Source organism: Acanthochromis polyacanthus, chromosome 20, assembly GCF_021347895.1.
Source record: "Acanthochromis polyacanthus isolate Apoly-LR-REF ecotype Palm Island chromosome 20, KAUST_Apoly_ChrSc, whole genome shotgun sequence".
NCBI classification, from domain to species: domain Eukaryota; kingdom Metazoa; phylum Chordata; class Actinopteri; family Pomacentridae; genus Acanthochromis; species Acanthochromis polyacanthus.
This window is the reverse complement of record NC_067132.1, coordinates 2476413-2489007: the sequence shown is the minus strand read 5'-3', so window position 1 is coordinate 2489007 and position 12595 is coordinate 2476413. Positions and strand designations below refer to the sequence as shown.

The 12595-nt window shown below is 39.5% G+C and overlaps 1 protein-coding gene across 1 annotated transcript in view; it reads right to left on the bottom strand.

Annotated features, from left to right (window-relative positions):
- Positions 1-249: 249 nt before the first annotated feature.
- snx7 (sorting nexin 7) overlaps positions 250-12595 on the bottom strand; it is a 55930-nt gene continuing 43584 nt past the window's right edge. Inside the window, exon 9 of the mRNA XM_022211000.2 lies at positions 250-2003. Coding sequence (XP_022066692.2) covers positions 1926-2003 — 78 coding nt within the window. The 3' untranslated portion in view covers positions 250-1925. The remainder of the gene's footprint in view (positions 2004-12595) is intronic.

Genomic DNA, 12595 nt, shown 5'->3' with positions numbered 1-12595 from the left:
ACTCCATGCAGAAAGATCCCAGGCCAGGATTTGAACCGGGATCTTCTTGCTGCAAGGTGAAAGTGCTAACGACTATCCACTGTGCAGCCCCTCTGTGAAACAATGCTCTTAAAAGATGTTTCTGAAATATTTATTTTTCAAGAAAATATGCAAGTCATTTTGTGTCTCAATACCTGAAAGATCAACAACCTTGCTTTTCACATGCTTTCTGTTGTCCTGACTGGGTTTCTATAAAATAAATCAATGCGGTTCATAGTGTCAGATCAATCTTTATTATCATGTCTCCATTTTGAAAACATTTTTTTCTTACATATTACATACAATGATAAGAGAGAGAAAGAAAAAAAGACTTTATGAATATAAAAGGATTATTTAGGCGTTCAGCTAAAAACACATTACCACTGGCTCATCTTCATCAGCCATGTAAACTTCAAAGCTCTATCATCAGAAGCAACCGAACATTGAGTGAATTTCATAAAGCATCCAAGGGTTCTCCACAGAAGATTAATGGTAGATCAGTAGTACTTTGTGTTACCCATCCTGATCTCACATATTAGCCCGATATCAAAACTAGATGCATGTAAATGTGATGTGATCATGTGATGTTTGATGCCTTTCGGCAGCCATTTTGTCATGAAATGTTTCAGGTTTACTTTTTGGCATAAATCTGCCCCCTCCACTTACTTAATTCAAGCATATATTATAGACGCAACTTAATTTCAGTCAAAAGCGAGTGTATGTAATTAAAAGTTCACACATTATCAAAACTGGGATGGTCACTGTGTTAGATTATAAATTGTGACTCAGATGAATGACAGCCCCTGTTAGCAAACATGCATCTGCCGGCATCTGAGCACGGCTCGACAGTATAAACAGAATCCTACGCACTCTGTAACAGCAAAGGTGAAAACTAAAGTTTGTGTATGTTTAACAGGATTTTAGGAAACATTCATGGTGCAGAGGGTGACGTGGCAGCAACAGATGGGATTCATTTGGTATATTCTGTTGTTTTGTCAGGAAAGCAGTTTTTAACAACAGTAAAATAAAATCTTCTGCCTTCAGCTGATTTTTGACTTTTCAGCCACATCATAAAATTATTTCCATGATACACTGACAAGTCTCCTGGATCCATGTCATAAACTGAGCTCCATGAAAGTAGGTGAGCTGGATTTTTTTTTGGAAAATACTTGACAATATGGTTAGGAGCTGAGAAAGATAATGGACAGGGACATAGATCCATCACACTGATGCTGCTGATGCACTACATGGGCACAAGTGACTGAGTTCAGGGATGCCTCTTCTGAAGTCTGCGTATTAGAAAGAATGCATGATGACTGACAAATTTCCAAACAACCCCAAAACAAAAACAAATGAAGCTAATGTGATTTGTACTGTTCAATTAGAACCCAACCCACATAACTCAGTCCAAGAGTAGACAGTCTGTTTATTCACTGTGTCACCTCTACTATCAGTGAGTGGCAACGCACTGTGCCAAATAATTTCAGATTTGTTTAAATGATCAAGAAATTAAGCAAAATGTTTCAATGTGTCATTATGTTGCTGACACAGAGTGCAGTTGCTATGTACAGAAAAAAACTGTGGACCACAAAACAGAAGCCAGAAGAACCTTAACCTTTGGCAATACAAATGAATCTGTGTAAACATTAATCTGTGGATTTTTGGATCACAGTGCTGGTTTTAGTGATGTCATCACAGGAATGGTGAGACTGGAATTAACCTCTTTGGCCAGAGAGAAAAATAGAAGGTGGAAAGACAGAGAGAATGCTTGTTTCATACATTAAGCACTTTTACTTAAGTGGACAGTGGTTCAAAGTCTTTAACTGGAGGTTCTGGTAGAAACACCACAGTGCTTCATGTTGTTTAGGAAGCTGAGGCAGTCGACACATTTTGATACTCTCCATATTTTAAGATGCGTCTTCCCCTCTTTGCTGGCTGAATTCTTCTCTCTGAGACAGGAGGAAGGACTCCCACACAGCCAGACACTGAAAGAAAGAGGGTCAAAAGTCATCACTCATACATTATGTCCACCAGTGTCTAAATGATGCTGGTCCTTTGCCAGAACAGCTCTGACCGGCTGAAGCCTGGACTCTACAAGACCTCTGAAGGTGTACCGTCAAGGACCAGGATGTTAGCAACAGATCGTCTAGGTCTTGAGTTTGTGAGTTGGATCTGCCATGAATCAAACATGCTCCACTAAATCCCCCACCACTCTGTCCCCAGTTCATGGTTTGTTGGTGGGTATTCACTGCTGCTAACTGTATAGTCGCATGCAAAATGATTCAACCCCCCTGACATTTTAGACATTCTGGCAAAATGAGCAACATTATAACTGCAGGCAATTATTAACTCATTTAAGATGTGAAGAGTTACTTTATTGAAATATAATACCAAAATATAATAGCAAAAGATTTCATTCATCATCCAAAATTTCAGCTTTTTTTTTTTTTTTTTTGCAAAATTTACCCCCTATAAACAATGCGAGGTACATACAGATAATTGCAGTACAACTCTCATGCCATTCATCTGTATGTATACATTTTGAGGTGAATTCAACTGTGACATATGCTAAGCACTGAGTAATACTCATGTCTATAAAATGTAGACATAAAACTGCACTATGCTCCAAGTCTTGGTGTTCACAGCTCTGACCCAGTTGTCTGGTCATACAATTTAGTCCTTGTCCAAGCTTCACAGGTCTTTATATCTGTCAATTTTTTTCCCCACAATCAACAGGTTGATTACGAGTACTGATCACTTCCATAATGCTCAATATATTCCTGACTTTGATGTTATTCTTGAAAGTTATTTTCATTTGTGAATAGCCCTAATATTTAGGCTCATCAGTACAAGTATATGCTTAGTAACTTTTCATCAAAGCTTAAGATGAAGTGCTTGTAAAATTGTCCAAGTGTTAGAAACCTACTTTTGTGCAGAATATGGATGGATGACTTCACAATCATTGAATAGCAGCAACTGGGTTGTCATCTGGTACTGGTTTATTCAGTGCTGACTACCAGTTTGCAAAGAAAAGAATGGACATTTTCTACCCACTATTTATGTCCTGATCAGACCTGTGACCAGACATAAAAACAACATTTGGAAAAGGACAAGATACCTCCTCAATTTAGGACAAATTAGTTATGATGAAACAGGCGCAAATATTCTTAGAAAATGGTATGTTAGAGGCAGCAGTTGAAGTTGGAACATTAGTCAAGCTAGCAATGACCTGAACTAAAGCACTGGTAAATGATGGACAAGCAAAGCACACTGCTGCATTTCAGCTAACTCTAATCAGGTGCAGAAAAAAAGGAGACACACAGAATACAACAGAAGTGAGTACAGTATATGCCTGTGTCATGTCACTTAAACGTCAAATGATTCAAAATTGCACTAACTCTCAATAATTGCATTATTTCCTCACATATTCCTCACAGATTAGGATGTCTATAATATAAATACAGGCTTAAAAGTGGAAACCTATTGCAACAACAGTGTGTAAACCTGCGATCACACATTAGAAAACCTGTGATGATTCACAATAAATGGAGTACACCTATGATTTCCACTTAGCCTGATTGCATAAACATAGCTATAAAATGACTTTGAAGACCAGGTCTTTCTCAGTTTTGAACTTACAGACTGTGTCTATGTTCATGTCTGCATCGTGGTTTTACAGGGAGAATTGTTACAGGAGTTGAAAAATCTCTTGTTACTGCCATTGAAGTAGCCAGCGGTAAATCACAGGCTCATAACAACCAAGTATACCATATGGCTGACATCACATACACTTTCATTTTTCTTTATACCTTCTGTGATGAAATTAAACTTGATGAAATTGAACTGAAAACCATTATACTGATAATACTTTAAGAATGTATAGCACCTAGTAACGATCACCACTGCTATCAAAACGTTCCCAGCCGCAGTAGAAAATGTCACAGATGAAACTGTTCCTGCATCAACATAGTCTCTCCTTCAACTTTGATGCACTTGGTGGACCTATGTTGAAGCTTCACTTTCCCTTTGTGGAAGAGGGTCACATCTTGAGCCTGCACATGCTCCTTAGCAACATGGATGACTTCATCATCACACTGAAATTGGTTTGGGAAACAAACACAACTCAGAGGGTGCAGATCAATTGAGCATTGTACAATTCAAGGCCACATTTTGTGGCTTCTGCCACCTGTGCTGTGTGGTTGAAACAACAGCACAGAAGTAGAAGCTTTCCTCTTAATGCTTCAAACATTTGAGTTTTCGAGAACAGCGATATAAGGCTTTGTAGTATACAGTTATACCCCAAAATGGGAGTTACAGCTCTTTTTTTCGAGTGAGGCAGAGAACTTTTTGAACTGCCCTTGTATTTACATTGTAATTTTTTGAACCATCATTCTGCTCATCAGCACAATCATTTCTCAAACAGTTTTCTCTCAGTCTTTGAGGAGCTTTCCCAAATGTCTATCCCAGCACTTCTCCACCTTTCTCTTTTGATCACACTCTTCGTTCTCTCTCCAACTCCCTTGCCATCTAATCAGTGAAAGGACTTCATTGCAACGACAGAGGCACCAGAGTCCCAGTGTGTGTGTGTGTCTGTGTGTGTGTGTGTGTGTGTGTGTGTGTGTGTGTGTGTGTGTGTGTGTGTGTGTGTGTGTGTGTGTGTGTGTGTGTGTGTGTGTGTGTGTGTGGACTTGACAAAGCGAATCACTCTTCTATGGCATAAAAGCAGTTATCTAGATAGCAGAGGAGGCAGGAAGCCATGGGACCACAAAGTGATAATGACAAGCACTAACACATTTAAAAGCCTAACAGTGAACTTGGGTTCCACTCTATCAGTGCAGTCACTATTTCAAACTAATAGCAGTTTGTTAGGAAGAAGCAATAAGTCAGAGCCTCAGTTTACGAATTCTCTATTTAACAGTTTCTCTTAGTGGTGCCCAAAACATTCTCATAGCACTGTCACAGTGCAGGGTAGAGTTTCAGTCACATAACTGAATTTATGAGGAACAAATGTCATTGGTCAAAGTAAACTTAAATGGGAGGAGCCAGAAAGTGAATCCGAGACAGTATATATATTTGTTCAAATGATCTCAAATGTAAATATTTCTCTTGTGAGTTGGACTTTTGCACTTAACATTAAATCACACCACTATAGACTGATGCTGAGATACAAGAGCCTCCAACTTAGAAAATGATAGGCATCAGGTGAACTAAAGTTGACAATATGGGTTAACATCACCACTGACCATTCTCAGCTTTACCAGACAAGGCCAGTGCTTTTCTATATAGATATCCTTCTTGTTGTCATCAGATCTCATAAAAACACCCAAACCAACAATGAACTGAGTGTCCTCACACTAATTGAGCTCATTTGTCTGTGCTATAGAGCTGTGAATCCGCTTCAACCTTGAGCATTCAGCAGAGAGTTCACTTGAAATACATTTACATTTCATTTCAACACTTATTCAACACCATATTGTTTAACTGTTTCAACCTGTTTATATGTGATTACAGTTAGTGCCAATTATTTTCATAGTAGCATCACCTTATATTTCAAGAATCAGTACTTTTGGATCCAGAGGCAGAAATAACACATGGGATGATTCCAACAAAGCAGATTCACATGTTCCAGTGGAGCACTAAATCTGGCCAGGATTTAACAGGCTGTCAACTCAGCACATCCTTCTTTAAGGAGTACTACAGAGAAAGCCAAGAGACAAATACAATGTCGCACATTAATCTAACAACAGATGTGCTGCTAGAAAAGGAAACAGGATTGTTTCTGTTCCACTTTACAGACAAGAAGAAGAATTAGTGGTGTTGTACTGTAGCTGTTGACTGGATGGGGTCTGGATTTCTTTTATTTGTCCAGATAATCAAGTGGTTTTTAAAGACCATAAAACAACATATATGTGTTTTACTCTGCAATTCAGTATCTGCATGTGGAAAGTTTTGTCACTCTGTATATATCAATTATGGTTAAACACCTTTGAGTATTTTTTAATAACTAACCATGTCATTTATCCGATCAAATGCTGGGAAAACCAGCTCGTCCTCCCATGATATAATGAGATCATTGGTTGGTTGTGTGGATGAATGGTAAACGGTGTAAACTCATATCATGCATTTCTACATTAGTGATACTGGAAGTGTTTTACTCACACACCACACATGTTGATTTGATGTGTTTGCCTCTAATCAGGAAGAACTTTGGGTTCAGTGTCTCACCCTCTTCAGCTGTGAAGGGGTTAGAGCATTGCAATTAGCAGACAACCTGCTCTACCACTTCTACATGTTTAAAGGTGCATGAATGGGATGTAATCTATTCTTTTCTGATCTGTCTGCCATCTGTGATCAAACAACACATGTAAGGAAGGTGTGTTTAGAGAACCTGAAAAAATACAGTTGTTTTTAAAAATCCATTTATTTTTTTCTTAAGATTTATCTGCCCCAAGGTTGGATGCACATTACAGTGTTAGTTTTTTTTAATTAATATAGGTACTGAAACTAATACCTTTAAATTAAACAATCAAAAATTTGCTAGAGGAGATTATTGAGAGGGACTGACTTCCTAACGCAGATTTGCCATGAGGCAATGTCAGTGAAACTGAATTTTGCTCTCTGATGATGTTCAGATGAGTCAAACATTCTGGTTACTCACAGAAAAATTGAATAATGTAAATTGAATAATGAGAATTGAATAATGGGACTAAGCCTTGTGGATGCTGATTTTAGGTTTTTCTGAAGAATTTGGAGGGAATTTTACTTCTGGTAGGTCTGTATTCCTAACAACCAGTGAATGTTGATATGGTATCGTATCAGCAGAGGGCTATTATGACCAGCATACAGTTCACAAAAAGTAAAGCTTGTCCTACCAATGCCTAAAATAAAGTTATTATTTCTCCAGTGAACCACTAATGCAGTCTGTTCATCATGCGTGACAATATCAACACCCTCTGTAGCAGTTCATCAGTGAGTATCAGCAAGATATTTTTTGCAAATTACCTAAGGAACTTAGTAAACTAGCTTAAAAAGCAAAATGCATTTGCAGGTTATGACACACAGAAACGCGTTTATAGATTTTCTTTTGAAAATAAACTTCACACAGTGACATCCTGAAAACATCCGGGTAAAGACTTTTTAGACATTTGTCATCTACAATTGATTACATACGATCAAACATTTCTCCACCCACCTATGATCCTCCTCTGATGTCTGCCTGCATCGCATCCTTAGCGGCTTTCAATCTGAGTCTTTGTCCCACATTTATGATGCAATTTCATACTAATTAATCTAACACTAATTCCTCCACCTGTCCCTGGACATTGTTCCTACACACTTCTTAAAGGAATTATTGGACACCATGTTTGTGGTCTTCATATTTTACATTTATTTTATTTTGGAAATTTATCTCACAACTTGTCATCCTGTTCCATTTCATTTTCTTGCACATTCTTTTGTAGTTTCCTGTCTTGTACAGCACTTTGGTCAACTCCGGTTGTTCAGAAACGTGCTATATAAAACTTGATTCCTTGATCCCACCATCATGTCTGTGCAAGTATGAGGCAGGGCGTCTGAAAGTGATTTGGCTGAGCACAGCTTATGGTCTGGAAGCAAAAAAGGTACTCTGGCTTTGACCATCAATAAATGTATAGAGTTTATGGCTGACAAACATCCAGTTTTCAAACACAGTTCTCTCGTGTTTGCATTCTAATTTGCATGATTCAATATGTGTTCACGCTATGTCTGGCAGGGCACTGGGGGAGTGAAAACCATTAAAAAATTTTCCTTGATAAAAGACTTCACCGGCTGTCAAAGTATTTCATAATATTTTTTTGTGTTCAATTCAATCAAGCACTTAGTCCTAATGAAGCTAATAAATTTACATTCAAGCAACGCATTTTCACCTGTGAAAGGTGCCGTTTTCCTGCAGCAACAGTAAATTGTGCAAAAAGGTGAAGGCATCTCAGTGTTTTGTGACTACACTTTACTTGTGTGGATGTGAAGAGTCTGAAGGTATTTAAGGTCAGGAGTGTAAATCTGCATGCTAATTTGAAATGGCATTTGCACACATCCCTGGGGTGTCCATGCAGACTTCACACAACTCACTATGTTCCCTTCATACTATTCTCTTGTGAATCCTTGGTTGTGCTTTTGTCTTTGCTGTATCAGGGTATCTTTACGCAAAAATACACACCCTTCACAGCAAAAGTAGTGTGTGTAAGGAGTAGGGCAGAAATACATTTCTCTTACAATGTTATTTAGACATGACAGCAAAGATATGGAAAGAGCTGCCTGGTTAAGCTACATTTGGCAGAGGCAGAGAGAGGCACACTGGAAACTATTTCTTTAATTTATTATTATCATTATGATTATGATTATGATTATTATTGTGTTTTACCTTGATCTAAAATGAAAGGAGAAATATTTCAGCAACAAAAAAAAAATCTCTTTTTCATAGTATCAAAACAACATCTTCATGTACAAAAGACCAAACTATTACACTGCTGCTGGACGGAGAGACAGTTTCAAGGTGCACATGTAATCTTCCCTGCATGTTTACTCATGGGCTGCTGCAACCTTTAAATTAATCTAAGAGCACTCAATTCAGACTTTACCATTTTGAAAGTGATACAGAAATGTCACTTAATGGGACTGATGTAGGGACTTCTATTTAAATATCCAGTTTAAGTATTCACAAGCATTAATAGTCATTGCGGTTGAAGTGTCTAGAACTTTCAGCAGCTATTAATAGAGCTCCGGGAGATGACGTCACACAATTCCGGCATGCAACAGTCGAAATCAAAACACCGCCATACTGGCAGGAAGGCACGCTGTTTAAACTACTGCCAGCTAACTCCTAAACATTCTTCAGCGTCGACATCAGAGATATGGTGGACAGTTGTTGCGCCCCGGGATGCCAGAACAGCCGAGGATGAGCAAAGAGGAGAGCATTTTATCGGATTCCCAAAGATCCTGAAAGACGACAGAGGTGGATCACTGCCATAAAACGCGCAAGAAGCGAGCAGAAGAAAACGGAGCGGTGGGAACCCGCAGGCAACGGATTCCGCTTATGTAGCGACCACTTTGTATCAGGTACAGAATCTGTTTCCTAAGCTTTATATCTGATCGCGTAATTTCTAGCAATATGATGCTGATATGTTTCATGTTAAGTCAACTAAGAGATTTTGAAACATCTGCAATTACTAAACCTGTATGGTTTAAGCTACACTTACCCTCCCAGTGACGACAGCGATATCCTTCGCAGGAAGACTCCAGATCTGAATCCCGGTGACAAAGTTAGCCTTTGTCCATTTATACCCCTCAAGGCTTTTATACGCTTTAAGAGATTCACCGGAGTAGGATGAAGGAAAATTTATCAGGTAATTGTAAATGTAAGGGTACCGCAGGTCCGGTAAAAGGTCCGCTCCGACCACCTCAAGATTCTTAAATAAGATACCGGGGGCATGATATGGATCGGATATGTTTAGTTTGTCCAGTTTGTTTGTATATTTTATAATATCGTCTGATTTAAAATGAAAAGTAAACTCAGACGGCGTAAATTTTCTACCAGCGCCATTCATTTTGAAGCGGAGTTTCCTGCCAACATGGCGGCGTAAACAAACGGAGTCACGTGACATCCGGAGCTTTATAGTCATACAATATTAGAACAACACAGCAGCACAATGAACTAAAAAAATATGGAAAAAGTAAGTGAGAAGATTGTACCAAAAAGTAAAATGGCATTATATGACCAAGTTTGTCACATGACACCAAATCTCATAGACGGTCATTCAGTTTTGATCTAGTGTTCACAGACAGCTGGCGTTGCCTGTTCCAGCTTATTCTCTTTCAGGGTTCCCACTTATTAACGGAGGCAGAGCTACTTAAAGCATTTTCACGTATTTCCAAAGTCTTTGTTTCAAGGGTAAAGAGTCCTGTGTGTAGGGTGCATCAGCAAAGTTATTAAGACGTTGGACAGTATGAACATTGACAGAGAGGTTGATTGTTTTACTGACTAGACCAACTTCTGTAGAGACACAGCCATACCTGCAAAGACTGTTCGCTGTTTCCCCAATAACAAACCATGGATCACAAGTGACATAAAGGCAATCCTCAACCAGAAAAAACAAGCTTTTAGAGATGGTGACAAAGAATGGCTCAAAGAAGTGCAACATGAGTTGAAGAGGAGACTGAAAGTGGCAAAGATGGAATACAAAAAGAAGATAGAAAGGAATTTTCAAGACAGTAACATCCGTGATGTGTGGAGAGGAATCAATACCATCTCTGGACACAACAATAAAAAGAGGAGGGAGCCAATAGTGGGTGATGTAGAAAGAGCTGACGAACTCAACTTGTTCTTCAACAGATTTGACACTGTGGACACACCTACTTCCACTGCTACTCCTCCTTCTTCTCAACATATGGAAATCCCCACTATAGCTCCTCCTTCTCTGTCTCCTACACGTCTCCACAGCTGCAGCCACTTCCGTTCCAGCACCTGTATCCGTCTCTGTCACAGAGACAGGGGTGATGTCGGAGCTTCAGAGACTTCTCTGGGATGGCAGCTGGCCCAGATGGTGTATGTCCAAGGCTGCTTAAAAACTGTGCTGCACAACTGTGTCAACCTCTCCATAGGATCTTCAACCTGAGTCTACAGCTGGGGCGGGTGTCTGCTCTATGGAAAACATCCTGTATTGTACCGGTACCAAAAATCAAATGTCCGGCTGAACTAAATGACTACAGACCTATTGCTCTGACCTCACACATCATGAAAACTCTGAAGCAGCTGGTTTTACGTCTCCTGAGGCTTGAGGTCAAAGACAAACTCGATTCCTTGCAGTTTGCATACAAATAACACATTGGAGTGGATGATGCCATCCTCTTCATGCTTCACCGTGCCCTGTCTCATCTGGAGGAACCTGGAGTTTATGTGAGAATCATGTTCTTTGATTTTTCAAATGCATTCAACTCCATCCAACCCACCATCCTCAAAGACAAGCTCACAGAGATGGGAGTGGATCCTTCCTGTGTTTCATGGATTACAGATTACCTGATAGGAAAGCCACAGTTCGTCAGGCTGGGGAACTGTGTTTCTGGGACATTAATGAGTAGTACTGGGGCTCCACAAGGAACAGTCCTGGCTCCATTCCTGTTCACTCTGTATACATCTGATTTCAAATACAGCACTGACTCCTGCCACATTCAGAAATACTCTGATGACACTGCTATTGTGGCATGTATCCAAAATGGACATGAAGCTGAATACAGAGATCTGATAAGTGCCTTCAGTGACTGGAGTCACAAAAACTGCCTGCTACTCAACGCCTCAAAGACAAAGGAAATGATCATAGATTTCCGCAGATCCAAACCCCCTCTTCAGCCAGTGAACACTTGTGGCGTGGGCATCTAGATGGTGACATCATATAAATATTTAGGTGTCCACCTTGATAATAAGTTGGACTGGTCTACAAATGTAGACTTCATCTACAAAAAGGGTCAGAGCCGACTTTATTGACTCAGAAGACTTCGATCACTAGACATCTGCAGTAAGATGCTGCAGATGTTTTATCAGTCTGTGGTAGCAAGTGTCCTGTTTTATGCTGCAGTCTGCTGGGGAGGCAGCATAAAACAGAAGGATGCAAGGCGTCTGAACAAACTGATTAAAAAAGCTGCTCTGTGGTTGGAATCAGATTGAACACATTGGAGGATGAGGTGGAGAGACAGACACTTAGAAAGATGGAGGCCATTCTGACAAACATGGATCATCCACTTCACATCTGCCTCAATGAACAACGAAACATCAGTGGACGGCTCCTATCCCTGCCCTGCAAGACCGAAAGATTTAGGAAATCTTTCTTGCCATCAGCAGTCAGGCTATTCAATTCAAAATTAAACAGATAAGAACCCTGACAACTGAATTTCCCTTCGGGGATGAATAAAGTGATTCTGATTCTGACAGTTTGTGTTAAGTATCAACTCTTAGCATCTTGAAGATTCTGCCAAATATTACAATAGTCCAGCCACATGACAGAGTGCCTGTTTGTTTGGCAGTGCCCCTAGTGGTCTTGAGTCATGCTGGAATCTTGCCACCTGACTGTCCTGTGGTCTAAAACCAAAGCAACAAAGAAAAGTAGTTGTCACAGGTAAGAGTAACTTTGCCACAACTATGCTCCCATGCCTTCTCCTCTGTCACTCTGTGGTAATGGAGCATGCATGTCGTAGTAATGGGAGTAAATGGCAGAAGGACTTGATGCTTCAAATGGGGATTCGATGGTGTGTCAAGCATTGAAAAATGTTTACATCCTTCATGAGGCCATCTTAAAAATCCTTTGTTGAAGTGCTACAAATAACCAATTCTCTCTAGGGACGTGTCATCTTACTAAGATCATTCTATAAAATAAACGCAAACACGATAAAAAATATCCCAAATTCCTGCAACTGAAACGTGCAAATATTTCAACACTTGTTGACACTGGTCACAAATTCATTCATAAAACACATATGCCATTTGTGGTATATAATAATTCCATACAAAGCTTTCATTTCTATATTCAAACCTTATGTTTCTATCCTGATT